The 20,088-nt window shown below is 41.6% G+C and overlaps 1 protein-coding gene across 2 annotated transcripts; it reads left to right on the top strand.

Moving 5' to 3' along the window:
* Nucleotides 1-6: 6 nt before the first annotated feature.
* On the top strand, nucleotides 7-18,458 carry CCDC77 (coiled-coil domain containing 77). 2 transcript variants are annotated; one of them, XM_017726227.1, is made up of 11 exons: nucleotides 7-129; nucleotides 1,484-1,700; nucleotides 2,902-3,044; nucleotides 4,580-4,676; nucleotides 5,963-6,020; nucleotides 6,766-6,863; nucleotides 7,793-7,941; nucleotides 8,276-8,516; nucleotides 9,367-9,492; nucleotides 9,578-9,730; nucleotides 11,505-18,458. In XM_017726227.1, the coding sequence occupies exons 1-11, from the start codon at nucleotides 50-52 to the stop codon at nucleotides 11,649-11,651; spliced, it is 1,509 nt and encodes a 502-aa protein (XP_017581716.1). In that variant the 5' UTR covers nucleotides 7-49; the 3' UTR covers nucleotides 11,652-18,458. The 2 variants fall into 2 exon arrangements, with proteins under 2 accessions (XP_017581716.1, XP_008642203.2); XM_008643981.2 differs by having other exon boundaries at nucleotides 6,769-6,863.
* The last annotated feature ends 1,630 nt before the right edge of the window (nucleotides 18,459-20,088 follow it).

Below are 20,088 nucleotides of genomic sequence, written 5' to 3' on the forward strand. Positions count from 1 at the left end.
CGGGCACCCCCCTCCGCCAGCCTCCCGGGGTGCCCGAAGCCGCTCTCCCATGCTCGCGGAGATTCTGGCTCTCCGCAGGGGCACGATGAGCGCGTCGGACCGCGCTGCGGGGACCCCGCGCTGCACAAGGTAGTGAGCGTGGGGGCTGCTCCTGCCGGGACACCGCGGCTCCCGGAGCCCTTTCCTTACTGCCTGGTAGACTGGCTTACCGTAGGACACCTTTCGGTCTGCTTCTCTGCCTGCTGTGCTTCCTTGTTTTTCTAGCTTTCCGTTTCTGCTGCTCTTCACTTCAGCAGTAAAGCGCCCACCTTGTGCCTGGGTTGCCTCTTTCCTTCTAGTGTTATTTCTCTAAGTGTATTGTTTAAGGCGTTTCTGGTCCCGCAGCAAGTTCCTGCGTGAAATACGTACACTTTTGCATGTTTCATGCTTTCCTACCGTGGTGAGAGTTTTCACGGGTGTGCACTGGGGTTCTGATCCAAGCAGCTTTGGTGAGTGGCTCCATAAAGGTCACCATTGCCTCGGTGTCACCTGCCAAATCTCTATCATCAAAATTCCTGATTCTCCAGGACCGAATTCTGAACTGCGTTTTCACTAAGCAACTCTTTAGTCAAGAGGCTTTTTAGCTTCTGTTATTCATAGTATTGCTTACAAAAAAAAGTTTGTCATATGAATATAAATAATGAAAAGAATGCTTTCTAAGGTTTTTTTTTTAACTGTGCATCTCTATTTGCAAATTTGGTGCTTGTTTAAGCAGATTAAGTGTTTGAATGCACTAAATATTGTTTTGAGGAAAAATACAGTATGTAATTATACACATCCTTGATTTGATTTGCATAACATTGACTTGCTTTCCATGTAGTACTTCAACATAAGATTCAAGAACTTGGCAGCTTCTATTTCAGCATAGAGAGTGGACAATCTGTGTGGATAAGAACTTCAAGTACACCAGAAAGGAAGGCACATAGATTCCTAGACCTATACCTTAAATTTTAATGGCTGGTGCATCTGCTAGCCTGAATTATCATCTTTATTCGATGGCCTGTCTTTAGAAAGTGTTTTTCTTTCTGGGTATCGGTGACTGTCACAGATTGTTTTCCTGTTTATTTCATAGTAGCTGCTGCTTCTAATTGAACTGCAATGGACTTTTTATCCCCTGAGTTCTGTCCTTCTATTTTTTTTCTCCTCTTTTCATAATCCTCCTCCCCAAATATTTTATGAGGCTTTGCTTCCCTAACATTTATTTCTATCTTCTCCATCAGTTGGGCCCTCCTCCACAGTACCATACACCTGCAAGCTGTTCTTTACCAAAGGTCTTGCTTCTCCTAAATGCCATGTTACTCTGTTAATACCCAGAGAACAATCAAGCTAATCTGTGTTTTAAACTGAATCTGTGTAAAAGTTTAAAATCTTTTTAGCTACTTCAGAAAGTGCTTTAATTTTCTTGTCTGAAGCTTACATGTCATCAGAGCCTGTTTCTGTCCAGGCTGCCAACCCACCGTGCCTCATCCAGATCTGCCGAGTCCCAGGCTCTGAGTCAGGACGACTTCACTTCTCTCCCGTCAATCAGCGAGCGCTTGGCCCATCTCGATCCCTCCCATGAGCTGCTGGAGTATTACCGCAAGAAGATTGCTGACTTTGATGAGGAACATGAGGAGCTGGTAAAAAGGCTGGAGAAATACAAGCAAGCATATGATGAGCAGGTTAGGAAATGAGTTTTTGAGCAATGGTGGACTACACTCACAAGTTTAGTATTTTTATTAAGTTGAAAACTCAGCATAGAAGTCTTGGGATTTGCCAGTAACATGGTAGAGCTATGAAGAAACAAGTAGATTTTGGGAGTTGATGTTAAAATCTAGCTGTCTGTCCTCTGTCAAATCAAACAGAAACATGCTTGTAGGATATTCTTCTAAAGTCATTATGGCTTGGTTATATCTGCACAGAAGGAATTTTGCTTCTTTTTTTTATATTAAGGCCTGAGTTTAGATGCTCATTTTCCATGTTGTCCAGCTTCTTTCCCTTTCTTCTTGTAGTGAAGGAGTGCTCTTTTGGCCTAATTTAATAGGCTTTGACTTATGGATATAATTTGTATTTACTGCAGTGAAATTCGTAAGCTTGCCCATTAGCTAGTGAGCAGAAACCTAAAAATTTGCCTTTTAAGAGGAAAAAAAATCTTAGAGAATATCTGTAAGATATGCAGTGCTCTGATATGAGCTATAGCATGTATCTGCCTAGCAGTCACCTTTGTAATTGTGCATGGTCCTTTGGGAACAGAACAGTCACTTCTGAGGTGATTGAGGTGCCTTCTCAAGCACTGGCCATGCTTGAAGCAGCCTGAAAGTCCTTGGGGAAATACGTACTGTCCCTCTTGGGAAAAAGAGGGGCAGGTTGCAAAAGAATGCTTTTTTCCATGCAGGAATGGTTTTTCTGAAAGGTTTGTTAGCTTCCCACATCAGGTGGAAAAACCTAAAACATACCAGCTAGCTGGATTTTTCTCACTGCTAAACCATACAGATATTTTAATTTTTATTCTTTGGTGATTTATTTCAAAAGTAAATGCTATTACAGAGGCTTTGCTAGGTTTTTGTTGATGTCAGACTCCCCATAACTGCTCTGACCACCAGTGTGGTAGTGCAACCACTGGAAACTGGAGACCCAATCTGAGACCTTATTTCACTATTGAGTAGTGACAGTGATTCTCAAGGCTCTGAACTCCCAGCTGAAACATTTTACAGTATCTTTTTCCAATACTGCCCTCATCTGGTCAAATATTATAGGAGAATAAAATAATTCTTGAGCTGGTTGTTCTATGCCAGTTACAGACTCAGAGCACCAGCAGTTTGGAGTTTGTAAGTGTTGCCCAGCGCTACGTTTCATTTCAAGTACCTCATTCTCCCCACTTAGCACCAGTTGCAATGGGAAGTCCATCACTTGGAAGAGGAGATTGCAGAGCTGCAGAAGGCTTTGAGTGATATGCAAGTGTACCTCTTCCAGGAGAAGGAGCGAGTCCTTCGTCTGTACTCGGAGAACGACCGCCTGAAACTCAGGTGGGCTGGCTTGCAGGGGGGCTGAGCCACTGGCAGCAGCAATTGGTGTGCTCTGTTCTCAGCCAGAGCTGCAATCTTCAGAGCGGCAATTATTCCACGCTTCTTAGGGCGGGCTCCTATAAAACCGTACCAGTCTTGGAGGTGCAGTGCAATCTGTTGGGCTGCTAAATGTGTTTCCACTTGCTATTACTCCTGTTCTGGTAGTAGAAGGAAGAGCAGAAGTTGAACATTGGTTCAGATTTGAATTGTGCGTTACCGTCTTGAAAGTGAAATTCTGATTGAAGCTGACTCTGGTGGGTTGACCTTGGCTGGATGCCAGGTGCCCACCAAGACTTTATTACTCACCCCTGCTGGATAGGGGAGAGAAAATGCAAGGAAAGGTAAGGTGAAAATAAGGATGGAGAGCTCATTCACCAGTTACCATCGTGGGCAAAACAGACTTGACAGGGGGAAGTTATTAACAATTAAATGACCAGAGGGCTGGAGCCTCTCTCTTAGGAAGACAGGCTGAGAGAGTAGAGGCTGTTCAGCCTTGAGAAGAGGAGGCTCCAGGGAGCCCTTATAGCAGCCTTCCAGTATTTAAAGGGCCTACAAGTGCTGGAGAGGGACTATTACAGGAGCATGTAGTGACAGCATGAGGGGGATGGCTTTAACTGAAAGAGGGCAGGTTTAGATCAGTTGTTGGCAGGAAATTCTTCACTATGAGGATGGTGAGGCACTGGAACAGGTTGCCCAAAGAAACTGTGGATGCGCCATCCCTGGAAGTGTTCAAGGCCAGGTTGGATGGGTCTCTGAGAAACCTGGTCTAGTGGAAGGTTCCTTGCCTGTGGCAAGGGGACTGAAACTAGGTGATCTCTAAGGTCCCTTCCAACCCAAATCATCCTATGAAATCAGAGTAGGACAACGAGAAATAAAACCAGATCTTAAAATACCTTCCCCTCACACCTCTCTTCTCCCAGCTCAGCTTCATTCATGAATCTTCTACCTCCTCCTCCTCCTGAGGAGCACAAGGGGACAGGGAATGGGGGTTGTGGTCAATTCATTAGATATTCTCTGCTACTTCTTCCTCCTCACTCTCTTTCTGTGCTCCAGCATGAAGTTTTCTGTTAAAGATTTAAGAACTTAACTCAAAACATGTGTTGGTGTGCTTTGGCACTTCTCAGGGGTGTGATAAAAAGTCTGATACAGGCCTTAATGTAGTTTGCTTTAAAAACAATGAACACTTAGAATCTTAATGGATTTTAGGTAGGTCATAACTCTCAATGCAAATTCTTTCCACCATGCACTATTGTATCAGCGTACATAGTACTGTCATACTTGAAAAGAGAAATGCTCTCCAATCCCAGCAGAATTGGTGGCTTTCTTGTGTTGGCAACATCAGGAATGTCTGAGAGCTTGTTTTTAAAGCAATATTCTCAGGAACTGCAACAGGTTGGAAATCTTGCAAGCATCAACAAGTAAAATAAAAGGACAGTGTGTCACAATGTTGTGATGTATTTAAAAAAAATGTGCTGACCAGTTCCTTTGAATTCCAGGGAACTGGAGGACAGAAAAAGAATCCAACAACTCCTGGCTTTACTGGGAACAGATGATGGAGAAGTTACATATTTTCATTGGGAGCCTCCACATAAGGCAAGTTCCATTTTTCTGTAGATCTCCTCTTTGGATTGTAACATGAGTATCTGTATCCCAGAGTCTGACCACAGACCAGATCTGTCCCACAAGTCAAAGGTTGCTAAATGAGCCCAAAGCAGCAGGGATCTGTAGCAACATTGGGCTTTAGTATAAATGCTGAAAGGTAAGTAGGAACAAGCACACTGAAAGTAGGTCCTCTTAGCATCAACCTCCTCCTACCTTCAAAACATACCTCCAGGTCAGCCTCTAAAATGTCAGATGGGAGTCTGAAGTCATCTGGCAAGAAGATGGCAAGAACACCACAAAAAGGGAGGGGGGAAGTGCGGAAAATGACCAGGCACAGTGTTTGAAGATCAGCTATCTCAGAATGTCTCTTACAGCTTCAGTAAAGAAGAATATGTCAAGGTTGCTGCAACAGTTTCCTGGGCTGAAGACCGCTGAAGAAGCATCCTCTCTAGGCAACATTTTGTTGTGTATTTCAGAAATGGTGTTGAATTGTTTAAATGGCAGTGCATATGATGTGCAGTGTAGTTGAACCTACTCAAGGAAGTCATGAGTCATTCAGAAATACAGAGACTATGATGGGAATACAGGATTTATTTTGGAATAAGGTGCAGAAAAAGGCTGAAATATGCTGCATTGTTCATGGTTGCTCTGCACTGCTTAAGCACTTCAAAAATCATGCAGAAGCTTTAAAATTCCTGGTTTAGGGTAGCTCTAAAATTAGGCCTATTATGTAATATCAACCTAAAGATAAGCATTGGGGTTTATAACCTGCTCTTTCATGGCCTCCTTTTTTTTTTTAGGTGGGTTTCAGTTCAACAGTTGAGCTTCAGTATTTTTATCACTTAGCATTTGTGTCAGGCTTGTTCAGTATCTTGAGTGAATGTGCTGACAAATTAAGCTTCATGTTTCTCTGTCTTGCTGAGACAAGTAGTAGCATAAAAGAAGGAAATAACATCATCTTCACCACCTTCTCTCTGTTCCCAAAATACTTTATCCTGCTGAGGGTGCTGATTTTCATCCTAATGAAGCCATCAAAGTCAGAATTACTTTCCACTTTTTCTGGTGAAAATAATAGGGGCAGTAATGGCAAAACTCAACCATGATAAAAGAAACTTTTTATCATGGGCATTACACTTGTGAATGTCTTCCTTGTCTTGTGGTAGAAGTAAGGTAATGCTGTTCTTCTGGATATCTCGTTTTAACCTTTTAAGATTTGTTCTTGACCACTGCACCTGTGGGGAAGTCAGATGCTCAGTGCAGATGTCTTGTTTCTGTAGGTTACTGTTCCACAAAGGCCAGCAGAGACCCAGGAACAAGATGATGCTTCTAATGCAGGTACCACACCAAGCTGAGTAACAGCAGCTCAGCGCTTTTCTTTGTGTGTGTCTGTCTCCTGTATGCCAAAGTAATTCCTGTCTGGGAATGCTTTGGTAAATCTCCATTAAGTGCCCTAAATATGTCCATACATATCCATGCAGTACTCCCGGCTTCCCTCCAACATCCTTTAAAATTACCTTAGCTGGCTCTCGGGTCCCTGATGTGCTCAGCTGAGGAAGAGGCTGTATGACTGTTCTGGAACTGTGCAGGTACCAGCTGGCCAAGCACCTTTGCCACAGCCATTCCAAGCTGTGAGGTTCTGCTTGCCTTTAGTGTAGACTGTTGTGTGGGTCCATATGCCTACATACTCATTTTCTCTTTTGAAATAATTGTCTCATCAAATCGACTGAAATTAGCCAACAAGCTCAAAACTCATTCAAGCCCTGATGTTTGTGCAGCTGTGACATCTGCCTATTCATCAGTTATTTTAAGAAAATGTGTCAAGTTTTCTTTCTATATATGCCAACAAAATTAGGAGGTTGCCTAAATATTGCAATATGGTAGAGGGGATAAAGGTATGTGATCACCCTAAGCTGTAGAATTCTTTTCTTTCAGCTAACCCTTCTAGAAGTAATTGTGACTGTAGCAGTGGCAACCTTTTTGCTGTTCCTGTAGGCTCACCAGAACACACAGAATGTCATTCTTGGAAAGGTACTGCAAGTACATTGGAAAACCTTTTCCTACTTTTGTTAAATTTCTTCAGTAGGTATGGAGAGGAATACTTCAAAACCAACAGCAAAAGGAGAGAAACCAGAAAGTCCTGAGAGATATAAAAGAGATGATGAAACACTTCTACTACAGGTAAAAACATTTTCTAACTGATGGACATAATTGCTGGCTTGCAGAAAATTATGATGAAAAAGTATGCCATCTGCTTAGATAAGATGTAGATGTACCAGTTTTATAAATCCCTGCATCTTACTATGGATTCACACTTTGTCAGTTTACTTATCTGTTTCATTGTTGTGAATGTAAATGCAAGAACTGATTCTGGAAGCTTTATGTAAGCAGATGTTCCACTAATGTCAACTGCAATATGTTGTCCTTAAGTATAGAATATGTAATTGATGATATCTCCCATAATTTGATAGCAGATATGAATTTACATTAAACCCACTGAAGATGTGCAGGGTTGGGAGTTTCATGGTAGTTTGACAAAAGCAACATGTTTGAGACAGTATTAGGCAGCCCCCATAAGATGCACTGATACAATGAAATGTTCCTTTTTCTAGACTTCCGTCGAAGTTTACGTATAGGTAGCATGACAGAAAGAAAGATAAAATGTGCAGAATCATGAGCTGGGGAAGATGGCAGAAGCTGCATGTAAAGTATGAGTGAGCAAGGATGAATCAAGAAAAGCAAATAATAGACAAACTTGTACAGCAGAGACAAGTTTGGTGGTGGTTGTTTTTATTATTATTATTTGTTCAAGAAAAGGTACAAAAGTCTCTGCACATTCCACAGGATTTGTTAATGTGTGCAATTTAAATCTTAACAATATCTTCAATCTATTGTTGCTGCTCATGGTATGCCTCTCTTGCCTAAAGAATGTTTTAGTTGTTTGAATACTTAGCATTAAAACAAAACCAAAAGATTGAGAAATTAGAACTGCCAAAGGTATTATCAGGTACAGTTTTTGATCTGAATCTTGGAATTTAAAGAGACTTGCAAGGACAGGAGCAGAGCTGGTGTGAGGTCTTGTTCAGTAATGTCTTTGTTTGCTTATTCAGGTGAAGGCCCTGCAAGCTCAGATAGAAGAACAGACACAATTAGCCAAGGACCAGGTCGAGGCACTACTCGAGGACAGGCGGATTCAGATGGAGGAGGCTGAGGTCCGGCATCGGAGGGACCAGGAGAAGATAAAAATTGTAACAGAAAAGTGAGTGTTAGAGAATGATCATGATGTGTAGTCATGAGATAAGAGAGGGAGCAATAGAAATGTTATGACTTTCAGTGTGTTGCTTCCTGCAACAGGCAGAAAAGCAAATTATGCAGCCATCTGGTAGTGTGTGTGGAAGATGAGTGGGATAATCTGCATATTAAAAACCCTCTTTCACACACTGGAAGAACAGCACTTCTTTCATTACATGGGTGAAACTCACATTTAGATCACCTATCTTCTCCTCTGGTTCTTCCAACTTGCAGTGATGACTGATGAAATTAAGGTTAGGCACTAGGAAAGAAGTTAACTCCACTGGGATCCCTTTTTGCAGGCTCCATAAGACCCAAAATCTCTTATATGAGAGTACCCGTGACTTTCTCCAGCTCAAGTTTGATGCCAGAGCCAATGAGAAAGCGTGGATGGCAGAGAAGGACAGTCTGTTGAGGAAACTTCGCAAAGATCTGGATCATCTTGTTTTCAGCACAGAGTCAGGAAAAACGAGGCAGAGAGAGCTGAAGAAGATGATTCAAGAAGATGATGGAACTTCAAAACTCCACAGCAGAGAAATAAAGGTAATTTTTTTTGTCTTTGACAGAGGCTCTTAAACAGTTATTGACTAGAATGTTGCAAGCACCTTGGCCTTTGCACAATAGGCAGTCATTAGCAGCAGTTTCAAAGCTGTACTGGATTGCCTTAAGTGACGTTGTTGTTGGCACTAATCTAAATAAAAAACCACTCCTGCTTTGAAATCAGCATCACTTTCAAATTTCAGATAAAATATATAGTTAGGATTTATGGTAGCATGTCACTGTCAGTTTCTTTCATGTCCAGAAAAAATCCCTCATTCTGTAAGCCATGTGGTAAGTGGGGCCAATGGTTTTTAACCTGCTGATTGCACGTGGCTCTCTGTTCCTGTAAGTGCTCAGAGCTAGTGGTCTTAGAATGCTGTGTCTGGATCTTCCTTGCTGCTGTCAGGGGAGAAGGAGTCCTCTCAATTGATGCCTTCCAGCTCTTCTCTAGGAGTCTGAATTTTTCTTCCACTATACTTCCAGTGAGAAGTTGGGAGGTAGGAATAAGAATTGGAAAGTAAACAGGCAATAGGGAATTGTTTTCATCTACTACTGGATGCAGGTGCCTCTGAAATGCAGTACTGGCAAGCAGCTGTGAAAGGGGAGTTACAGCATTAGCTGAATGTTACTTTTAATGATGAGCAGTCATACAAAACTGGTAACTTAATTCAAAGGTTTTGGTAATGGAACTGATGTTAGACTATTGTCTTCACATACTTATTAGCTGTAGTTCCAGTTGTTAATTTTTATTTTCCTGTCATATTGGCAATGTTATCACACTGCTTTTCCAGAGCAGAGGAAGTTTTTTAATCACAATCTTGAGTTGATTCTTCCTGTTCCTCCTATGTCCTAGTTACTGCAAGACAAGCTAATGCAGGAAAAGCACCTGTCACACATGTACAGAGAGCAGTGTGTCTCCCTGGAGGGGGAGGTGGCTAGGATCCGTGAGGAGAGAGATGCTGGCAAAGAACTCTTTAAGGTAATTAGTCTGTAAGCATCTGCTAGCTGTGTGGAGATCTTGCAGCCTTTATTTTGTATTGCCTACTGAGTTCTCATCTCCATAGGAACGCTCAGAAAAGATGGGGAAGCGCCTGAAACTGATGACTCAGCGATGTGAGACCTTGGAAAAACGTCGTAGTATGGAAGTAGAGGGCTTCAAGAATGACATTAAACAGCTTCAGCAGAAGCTGAAAGATGTAGAGAAGCAGTTCTATAAGGTAACAGCTAAGCATTTCTGAGGCAGACTATTATGGGCTTATCCTATGGAGGTGTATTCTCAGTATTTAAAGTGGTATTTCCCCTGGAGTTAAGGAAATAATTCCTTTTCTAAGTGCTCCTTTAAATATCAATATCTGACAAAACCTGCCTCCTATGTATTTTACAAAGCAAAAAGATTTGTCTTTGTTTATCAATTAGGCATCAAGCTTACCAGGAACTGTCCTGGCTATACATTAGCTGTGTATTTTTGTTTCCACTCTCAAGTTCTAATGTGATACCTGTAGCTTACTTAACTGTCTCAAAATTGCAAGGCGGCAGTTTGATTCAGAAATTTATCCTGCAAAGAAAGTAATTATTTATTTTCTTTGTGGGAGCCATAGTGTTTGGTTCTGTTCCAGTAAGAGGTAGATCATTGACTTACGAATTGTGAATATTCTATTTATTACTGTGTCGATATGTCATTTGTAACTTTGCAAAAATCGCTGCAGAAGCAATGGCTGGAAGTTGAAGCTGTGTTCTCTGTATAGCTTCCAGATGTGTAGATGAACATCAGAACAGCTTAGAAGGGAAGCCACAGCCTTGATGTTGCGTGGAGTTTAGGATGAGACATTTATCTAGAATATGCCTGAGAGGATGATCTTGGCATAGCTTAGACTCTCCTTCCGGAGTCTGGCAGTGCTACTGATTTATTCATTTCCTGTACTTTTGGTGCACAGTTCAGTTTACTCAGACTAATGCATTTATTTCGATTAAAGGTTTCAATTTATATATATTTTTTTTAATGGCCTGTGGGTTTTTAAACTTTATTCTTTAAGGACTAACAGCATAATTCAAAACGGGGGAAAGTGTGTATTATACCTTTACTGTAGACTTGTATGTTTTATATCTGTGGGTGTGCTCTTAATTGTGCTCTCAATTTCTTAACACTGTTAACCACAAGAGGGCAGGGGAACAAAATACTTGCACGAAGTCTCCAGAGTGATCATTAAATCCTTCTTATCACTCGAGGTCAAAATGACTACTGATGACTAAATTTCCTGATTTGCATATTAAAATCTTTGACCAAGAACTACATGATGACAATAAGAAACCATAATGGGTGAGGAGAATAGAGGGATTTTAGGGTAGCTCCTAATGCTGTGCCCTTGAAAGTGACTGGGCTGGCATGCTATCCAGTTGCAGGGTGACAGGAAATGGCAGCCCTGGCCAGCTTGCCATCAGGAATTCTGATTATCCAGCAGCCTTTGTTCAGCTCAGTACAGGCCATGTGGCACTGCCTGAGTTAAGGCATTGTACTTGAATTGCTCTTGAATCCTGTGCAGTTCAGAGGGCAGCAGGTCAGCCACAGCAGTTAGAACACCTAGTTTTAATAGCACAAGATGATAAAATGTCATCTCCTGAGGTACTTAGAACTACATAAGAGTTACTTGATAAATACTTTACCTTGCCCCTTTTTGTGGGTCTCTAACTAACAGAGGAACCAGAAAGGAGTCAACAGGCTATGAGTCAACTTGGTTATATTCTATTAAGATTTCTTCCTTGCCAGTAATATAACACAACAACATAATGTTATGAAAGGTTTGTTCTTTTTTGGTTCTGGATCAGCTTTCTATTGGTGATGTGCATTATCCTAGTGTTATTAACTTACACATTCTCTTTGCTGGCTAGAAAGGGTCTCCTTTAGAGTTCTCTCCCTCATATACTTATAATACTCCCTAAGTTGTATTCTGTACAACTTTGTTTTTCCTAATCTTTTTTTCTTTTTGTTTTTAGGTGGCTCAGAATTTGGGACCAGACCAGGATCTTGCAATTCTGCGTGAGGTCCGCCAAGGAAACAAACTAACACGTAAAATTCAGGGAGAACTAAAAGACTTAAAAGCAAAAATCTATAGCTTAGAGGATGAACTACGGCTCTGCTGAAGCCGAATTATTAGCTGGCATCCTAATTTTAGGAATGGGACATTGCTAGACTTGAATAGTCATATGCAAGAACAGCTCCTGCTTGTTTCCTGGCATCCATTGACAGAAGGTTTGAGGAAATCTGCAGTTAATGTTGTAAGTGTGTACATGAGCCATTCCTAGTGTACCAGATTATATTGCTGCTTGAGCTGAGAGATGGCACCTGATAAAACTGACTTTAAAAGTGCATGATGACTGATATATCAGGAGTGTGTCTATGACTATATCTTCATATCTGTGGAGGGGATCAGTGTATAGTGTCCTTTGTCTTTATTTGGAGCATATTATAAACCACATATATGGTTATAATGAAATTAATAATCATAGAAGGATCTAGTTCAAGGTCTGAATTTTGGATGGCATTTTCCTATGTGAGAAGCAGCTTTTAAAATAGTTTATATGATTACTGTTTTGGTGCTTAGCACCTCAGGATGTAACTGGAAATTCTCATATGGAAAGTCTGTACTAAAATGTCTTACATTTGACTCCTGGACAGCATATTTTAAAATTACTCCTGGACAGTATTTTAAAATTACTCCCCTTTTCTTGGTTTTAACCTAATTGGAACAAGCCTACCTGGCTTAATACGGTGGGGAAAGATAACCCATTCTAGAACTCATCTGCAAGGATGAGCAACATCTACATGTGTTCTGAATGCTTCGTGGGGAGGAAGGCTGAAATTCAGTTTCTCTTCCCCTTCCTCCCAGTTTTTTTAACACACAAAGGAAGCCCATAATAAAAGGGATCTAGTATCTTCCTTAACCACCTTATTATCTGTCTTTGTAGCTCTTAACAAGGTCATGGTTATGTGCAGAGAAATCATGGTCGGCTTTTGCTACAGCAGTTGTTGCTGCTGAACAAACTGGGGTGGAAGAGCAGGTGCTCAGTTGGTACATGAGAACTACAACTGTAGCTATATAATGATTCTCTAGCCATGTGGTGATTGTCTTCCTACCAGACATGACAGCATCACTGTTATAGAAAACAGGTGAAATCATGAGAAGGGTTACAACATGGCTTCAGCCCAGTTTGTAATTGCAGGTATTCATGCTTCTACTGTAGCATCAGCAAATCTTGTCCACCTTGCAGCCTGAGAGCAGATCCTTAGTGGAAAATGGATTTCAGTGCCTCTGTCTCTTACTTTACCTTTCTTTGCTGTGTTTCTGGAGTATACACCATACAGGCTACTAGCACTTCCTTTCTCTTTGAGAAGAACTTAGTGTGGGAAAGCAGGCAATTTCTTTTGTGTGTGGAAGTGGCCGTGCAGATTCTCATTTAGTGTTTCATAGTAGATATGGAGAAGATGGTTGTTTTTGTGCTGTGAAGATTTGGAGAAGGAAGAACTGTTTTTATAGTGTGAGCTAAAGCAATGCAGGAGGGGAAATTCCCTTAAGACATCCATACCCACTTCAGTTGTCTTAACCTTTTTGTGACAAACTAGCTGTCCCTTATGGTCCTGTACTGTGGCTTTTATTCTGTATGTGTTCTTGAGGGCAATTGATCACAGACTTCAGTGTGAGTGGCTGACAGTCTGTACCTGGCTGCTCAACTACACTGCGGCTTGCAAGGGGCTGTTTTAAAGGATGTTGCACTGATCAGCTGAGCTGAAAATGCTGAACTGTTCAGAAACTGGTTCATGAACAACTTGGATGCCGATGCGATGTGGACAGTTAAGGAAGGCTATTTAATGCTATCCATCATTTTGTCTCACTCTGTCCTAGCTGACTGGTACTTTCTTAGAGAAATCAAGCTAATTAAAGTGAGCTTGTAAGTGAAATAACGTACTACTGGTTTGATGATAAGATATCAAAGTTATCATAGGGCCTAAAAAAGCTGCTTCTGAAAATTGCTATGTAATGAAGCCTTAGCCACTCATTCAGCAGCATCCATCTACTTAAATTCAGCTGATGGGAACCTAGCAAAAAGGTCTCTTGAACCTCTGGAATCCTGTTTATTTTCAACTCTTCCAAGCTAAAGAATTGCCTGTGAGATGACATCTTCCTCACTTGAAAGCCATGAAGTGTATCTGGATAAAGACTTCAAGCTTTGACATTCAGGTTTGTAAGACTGGGAGGAAGTACTGGGGGAAGAAGGATGTAAATGTTTAATTTCCTGTCTTCCTTACCAATATTCTTTAATACTTGAAAGACTGAAAAAAATAAAATGACAACATTCCTGATCTGCTAGTGTATCGAAATCAAAGTACAGTTTGAACATGATTCTTATTATGTCACTAGGCTATGAACACTTCCTATGTGAGGGGGCTGGGAGGGAAATTATGGTATTGTTACTCTGGAAACCCGTTTTGTTTGGAAGCTTGAATATTTGTCCAAGTGCAGGAAGTGCAAAGTATTGTACATGCTCTTTCTGTGTGACATCACGTGATCGTGTGAAATGTTGCCAAAACAAATGGGGACCTTCATGCCAAGAACTGCTTTAAAGAGCCAAGTGCTTCCCACCACTGACAACTACCCTTTAAAATGTCAACAAAGCGTTATTTGCATTTTCAAAAGGGTTTCCTGGGAGAAGTTCCACTACCTTAATTGCTGACTTTTTTCCCACAATTTTTGGGTAGAAATCAAAAAATAGCATTTACTCCAAAGATTGATTAGCTTTTTTGCTAATTGAAGTTAGTAATGTGACTTTTATCATTTCAATACAGGTAATGCCAGGTTTTGAGTGTAGGAGCATAGAATTTGAAAGACTTGCAAAATGTCTGCTTCTAAGACTAGAGATGCTATAGTACGGGATTAAAGGTTAGAACTGGACAAATGTTATTATTGTGAGCCAAGATACTGAAATATCTCTTGCATAGCTAGAAGAAAAATGAGGAGCAGGGGAAACCTTATTGTTGTGTAGCTCCTTTTAAGTAAAGGAGTGCCTACTTTTCAGAAGGAATGTGGAAATATTGCTTAAGGCCCAGAACCACAGATGATTCAGAGGAAGAGAAAAGGTTGTGCAAGAGCTCATTTTGTCTTGCATTAAGAAGACTGATTAATAGTGTCTCTTGAAGACAAAAAAACAACCTACCAAAGGCCTCTCTATCCTAGCAGGGCAATGCTGAGCAACAACAAGTAGCTTGAACCTGAAGTTAATTTAAAAAGGCATACATTTTTAACAGGAAGACTGTGCTTTTTTTCTTACTGTAACAAACTAGGTGTGGAGGTAACGAATTCTCCATCTTTATCTTCAAAGCAAAAAATGATTTCACCTTTGGAGAAGGTAGCTTGTTTTAATAAGGTACTGGGTTTGACCCATTAGAACTTAATGAAGTATAATGACTTGAGCTAACAGGAAATCATTTAGTGGTTCCTTCTGGCTTTAACCTTATGATGTATGTATATGCAGTATTTGTAGGAGTTTTTTAGTTTTCATGCAGTTGCTTTAATTATAGGGACGTGCTGTGTCAGCTAACCCTACACAGCAAGGTTACACAAGGTAAAACAAAACCAAACCAAAACTTAAAAAAATCCCTCATGATCTTCCTGTATCACAATCTGCAGTAATTCCCAAGTGAATTGATGCTGTGACTGCACTCAGGCACATCAGCAGTTCTCCTAGGTGTTAGAATAAGTCCAAGCAGTAATATAGTATATGCTTGTATGCAGTGGCTATATTTAAATTGCTTATGTAAATAGGATTATCAGTTCAGAAACACATACATTTTACCACTGTGGATGGACTCTCTGGGCAGCCTGATATTCTGGAATTGAAATGTTTCTATGTAGGCCAGTAATTCTTTGATAATCAGATAGTATTTTTGAGATTAGCTGGGAGCAACATGCCTGTGTACTTTGTTCTGGTAGATTTGTTCATACTCATGAAAAGTGATGTTGGTCAGACTTTTAATCAAAGTTCACAAACACATGTAATTTGGTGTACTAGAATGTGTTTGTGCCTGCTCAGTCAAAATCCTAATAAAGGTGTCCTGTTTGACCCTATTCAAAGTGGCATCATAGGTCATTAGTAGGTAAGGGACATTTTAAGAATTTTCTTTCTAATTTTTCTGCAATAATTTGCTTTTCTGTTTTCAAGTTGCTTTAAATTGTAAGAAGGTATCCCCTTTACTCCCTCAAGAGTTTTTGTTAAATTTTCAAGTCTAGCTGTAGAAGTATACACATTTTTTAGCCTACGGATTGGGATTATGCACCAGAACATTCTTGGACGCAGTGTGGAAAGTGTGAGTGGTGGGAGCTGCAGTGATTCCTTTTGACTGCTGTCTTCAAAAGGTTTTAGACAAAAAGAGCCAAGTTTGTTTGCATTCTGAGGTTGCATCAAAAGTTAAGGACTTTCTGTGCAAAACAGGCCATCAGAGGTAAGCAGTGTTTAACCCACAGGCAGGAAACATTTCTGCTATGACTGAAGTATTTGAGAAGAGTGTGGTGGACTTCTGGTATTTCCCATTTAGCACCAAATGAACTGTTGGAGAAAGGGCATCTTTGAATATAGGGTAGAGTGGCTGCCTGTCAAGAAAGCTCCAGAAATACAGCTTGAAAAACAGAGCTCTCAAAAGGGTTGACTGTTCACTTACCCTGACTAAATTGCATATTCTAAGAATTGCAATGCTGTTGGACTTAGGACAGATCTGTAAATACAGATTATTTGGGTTTATTCAGAAAACCCAGAAAGGCTTTTAACACAGAAGTGCTTCAATGTTAAAGCAAGACAATTATTAACTGCACAGGCATGAAGGGATTCACTCTTGAAATGGGTTCAATTTTAATAAAAAGCTCAGGATTTACTCTGGTGAAGCATGTCTGGGATGTGCTGAATGTGCCTGTATTGATTCAGAGATCAAATTGCTTTTCTTTTACTGTAAACATTTATCTCAGTATAGAGTCACTGCTAAACCAGTACAGCAGTTTTTCCTTTTCAGGCCTAGCTTGGGTGGACAGATGTCTGCAGGGAATGCTGCTCATCTTTGTGTTCTGTAATGTCTCTGATGACTATACTGCGTCTTTGGGACTTCTTGAAAAGTAAGGATGATGAGCACAGTCACTTAAAATATAAACCAAGTATTACGTTTAAGACAGGGAAAGGAGAAATTTAGGCAAGACTAGATTTAAAACATGGATTTCCAAAATTATCGAATACATACATACATCTTTCATTATGGTAAATATCTAAAGCCTGCAAAGTCTCTTGAAAGCGTGCAGCAAAAGGAAGTCTCAAACTGCAGCTCAGCCATGCCATACAAACATTGGCAGTGTAACTATTGGTAAAATATGACTGTGTTAGCCCAACCCCCTGTATCAACACAACTGAATCAGGCAAGGAGGTCCTGCTGCAGGTAGGTTGTTAATTGTGGGGCCACACTGATTCCCTTGCAGCAATGTTCAACTGCAGCATTGACAGGGATTTTCCTGGGAATGCTCCACCAGTAATGCCTTTTAGAGCCCAATCAAATCCTGAGGAGCTGAAAAGAGAAATAATGGGGAACCGTGCTTTCAGAAACTGCCTTTTCCTCTTAGAAACACTTCTGCCTTTGAGCCATTTTGATGAAGAATGTTGAGATGAAGTCGTCATTTGTGCTTCAGAGCATAGCTGAGGTCAGGAAGAGGGGTATGGAGCCACCAGGGTGGTGAAGTCTAGGGACAGTTGGGTCTCTTTGGTGTGGAACTTGTAATTAGTGTTGAAAATTGCACAAGAAGAAAGAAGGGAAGGAGCAAGTGGCAGATAATTGAACCTTTGGGGAGCCTACAGAGAAACTGTTGGCATGGAGCTAAAAGTGATTTACAGAACAGACAAATACTTGTTAGATAACTAGAAGCAAAAATATAACAAGAGGCAGAGAGATGCACAGAGATGGATCTAGAGAGGGGAGCCAGGAGGAATGGGAGATGTGTGTTAAGTGCTGCACTTGTGTCAAAGGCTGCTTTTATCCTGAGGAAACACAGCCAAAATAGAAAACAAGCAGCAGCTCAAACAAAGCCAAAAAATACTCCAGTTGGCTCTTCTGGCAAAGAGTCAGTTTCTTTGAAGTGGGTATTCAGGGTGGGCTGGGAGACGTGTCCTGAAGCCAGCAGCAATGTCCAACATTGAAGGCTGGTCCATCAGGCAGTCAGCAGTGCCAGCTCCCTGTCTGAGTCATCTCTACACCCCACGGGCCCTATTCCTGCACCTCCAGCTCACCTGCTGTTCCTCTCCCTGAAGGGGCAACCCCAGCATCTGCTGCCATACTGCACACAGTGAGGGTGAGAGGTGGAAGTCTGGGCATGCACTTGTGTGACTTGGGATGCTTGAGAATTCGGGAATATAAGACTGCAAGTAGACTTGAGATAAAAACAGTTAAGTGAGGTGGTTTTAAACATCACTGCCAGAATTTTATTCCTGGACATCTGTTCTTTCTGCAATGAATCAGTGGTCCAAAATAAATTATTTTAAGTACAGTGCAGAGCTAGTCAAATTTATGACTTCACTCTTTATTACACATTCAGATTAGTCTTGTTCCTTAATACTGTTCTGCTGTAACTATATTGTAACAGATAGCACCATGCCATAGTTATTTCCTTAAGCTTTTTCTCCAGAGACGAGAGCTTTTCTGCACTACAGCACAGTTCTATCAGGAAAAAGTTTGTTTCTTTAGAAGTTGACAATGCTACTGTTAGTCTTTACTTTCACTTTTCCCTTTCCTCTATTTTAGTACAATGTTCACTAGAGAAAAATGTGATTACTTATTTTAATATGCAGCAAAGTGCAGTTGTTATTTTTCAAGCATAAGGTTGTTCATTAAAGAAATGCAGACAGCTTTCTGCTAAGAATACATCATTCAATTCTCATTCTTTAAATGGTAAACAAAGTTTCATTTAGATCTGTATTTATTACACACTTCTCTTAGTATTTTCTGCCTTTTTTGGAACAAATATAAAAACTTGGTTTATTTTTCTCATGCTGGATAAACCCCAGACCAACATACTCTTAACCAAAAAACTCTTAACAGTGTTGTGTTCTCATGAGTAGTCCCTGCCTTGCAATGATTAAGCTGCCCACAGCTTCCCATTTTTAGTTGTGTGGGTACTGGTGGTGTCTGGCTCTTGGCAGCTCTTTCTGTTTGCACTGGAGGAATTATTCCCCATTATTGAGGCTCAGATGATGGATGTGCATCTGCGGCCTCAAAGGAGATAGGAAGGAGGAACGCAAGCATTGCATCCTCAAAAGCTGCACAATGGCCCTTGTCCCTGAGAGGCTGGGGAAGTCCAAGGACAGAGCCACTCCCCAGGCTCCCCCACCATGGGGTTTGTTTCCGACTTGAGAAGCACCTCTTTCCAGCTCTGCAGTGGGGTATAAACCCTCTGGATGTGCTTCCCTTAACAAGAGAAACCTCCCCAACACACAGCTTTGTGAGACATTCCTATAAAGGAAGCTCTCATCCCTTGATCCATCCCAGCTGTGTGACAGGTAACAGCAGCATCTCTTGGTGCTGCCTGGATGCTGGGAATGTGCTGTTCAGCACTTGATGCCCGGGACTACGGATGCTGCTCCAGCTCCCCAACCAGTGCCAGCACTCTGCCAGTGTCAGCCTGTCCCTGCTGGGACTCACACCACTGTTCTGTCTCCTCAATGCCATTTTAAAGGCCTTTGGCACATTTTTTAAGCTAAAGAACAGCAAGTGTCCTTTTGTGCAGCCTCACATGTAAGAGTTTATCATCATTTCATTAATTTTAAAAATCACTTCAGCCTGAGGGTTTCTGTTCATGGTCCCACACAGCACAGGAGCTGCATCTGTGCAGGAGCAGAGCTGTGAAGGGGAACAGCTGCCACCACTGACCCAACTCCCATCACACATTTTTGGAAAGGGGTAACTCTGGACTAGCTCCCCAGCTGGATACATGACGTACATCCCGGATGTTATCTCCCATTTTCCTTCACCGAGGAGGAATCCAGTTTGCAGCCTCCAGGACAGCTTGGTGATGTGAATGAAACCAACAGCATGGGAAGGACTCTCAGAAATCACTTCAAAAGTGTGCTGGAGGTATATAATGAAGCAGCAATTTCACCCAGGGAGCGTCCTGGTCTTCTGAGCAGGCTCTGACATTCTCCCGCTGAGGGGTCTGAACGTGTAACATCGCATCTGCTCTGCTGCTTCAGAAAGCAGGTTTGGAGGCTTCACCATCTCTCTTCCTCCTCACCGAGCAACGCACTTCCAACTACATACAGCTGTTGCACCGGGTGAAAGACACTTTAAAATTGATTCAGCTGTGTGTAGTAACAGCGTGAATTGGAATCGTCCCCTCTCGTTCTACTCCCCTCCCGACAGAGGAGTTATCATCTCCTGTGCCCTCACCGGAGGGATCCACCGACGCTCCTGCTGGCACGGAGGCCGGCTCTGAGGGGGTTTGGAGCCTCCTCCGCCACTGAGGCGGGTTTCTGTGGCCTCGGGGGGGGGCGGCACCGCCCG

The sequence above is a fragment of the Corvus brachyrhynchos genome, unplaced genomic scaffold (genome assembly GCF_000691975.1).
Source record: "Corvus brachyrhynchos isolate BGI_N302 unplaced genomic scaffold, ASM69197v1 scaffold191, whole genome shotgun sequence".
Taxonomy (NCBI): Eukaryota; Metazoa; Chordata; class Aves; order Passeriformes; family Corvidae; genus Corvus; species Corvus brachyrhynchos.

Excerpts from the sequence above, each read along its gene's own strand:
- CCDC77 (XM_017726227.1), top strand. The coding sequence starts at position 50 with ATGCTCGCGGAGATTCTGGCTCTCCGCAGGGGCACGATGAGCGCGTCG. Across the intron at positions 6,864-7,792 it reads ATGAAACACTTCTACTACAG|GTGAAGGCCCTGCAAGCTCA; the intron begins GTAAAAACATTT and ends TTGCTTATTCAG. Across the intron at positions 9,493-9,577 it reads CTGGCAAAGAACTCTTTAAG|GAACGCTCAGAAAAGATGGG; the intron begins GTAATTAGTCTG and ends TCATCTCCATAG.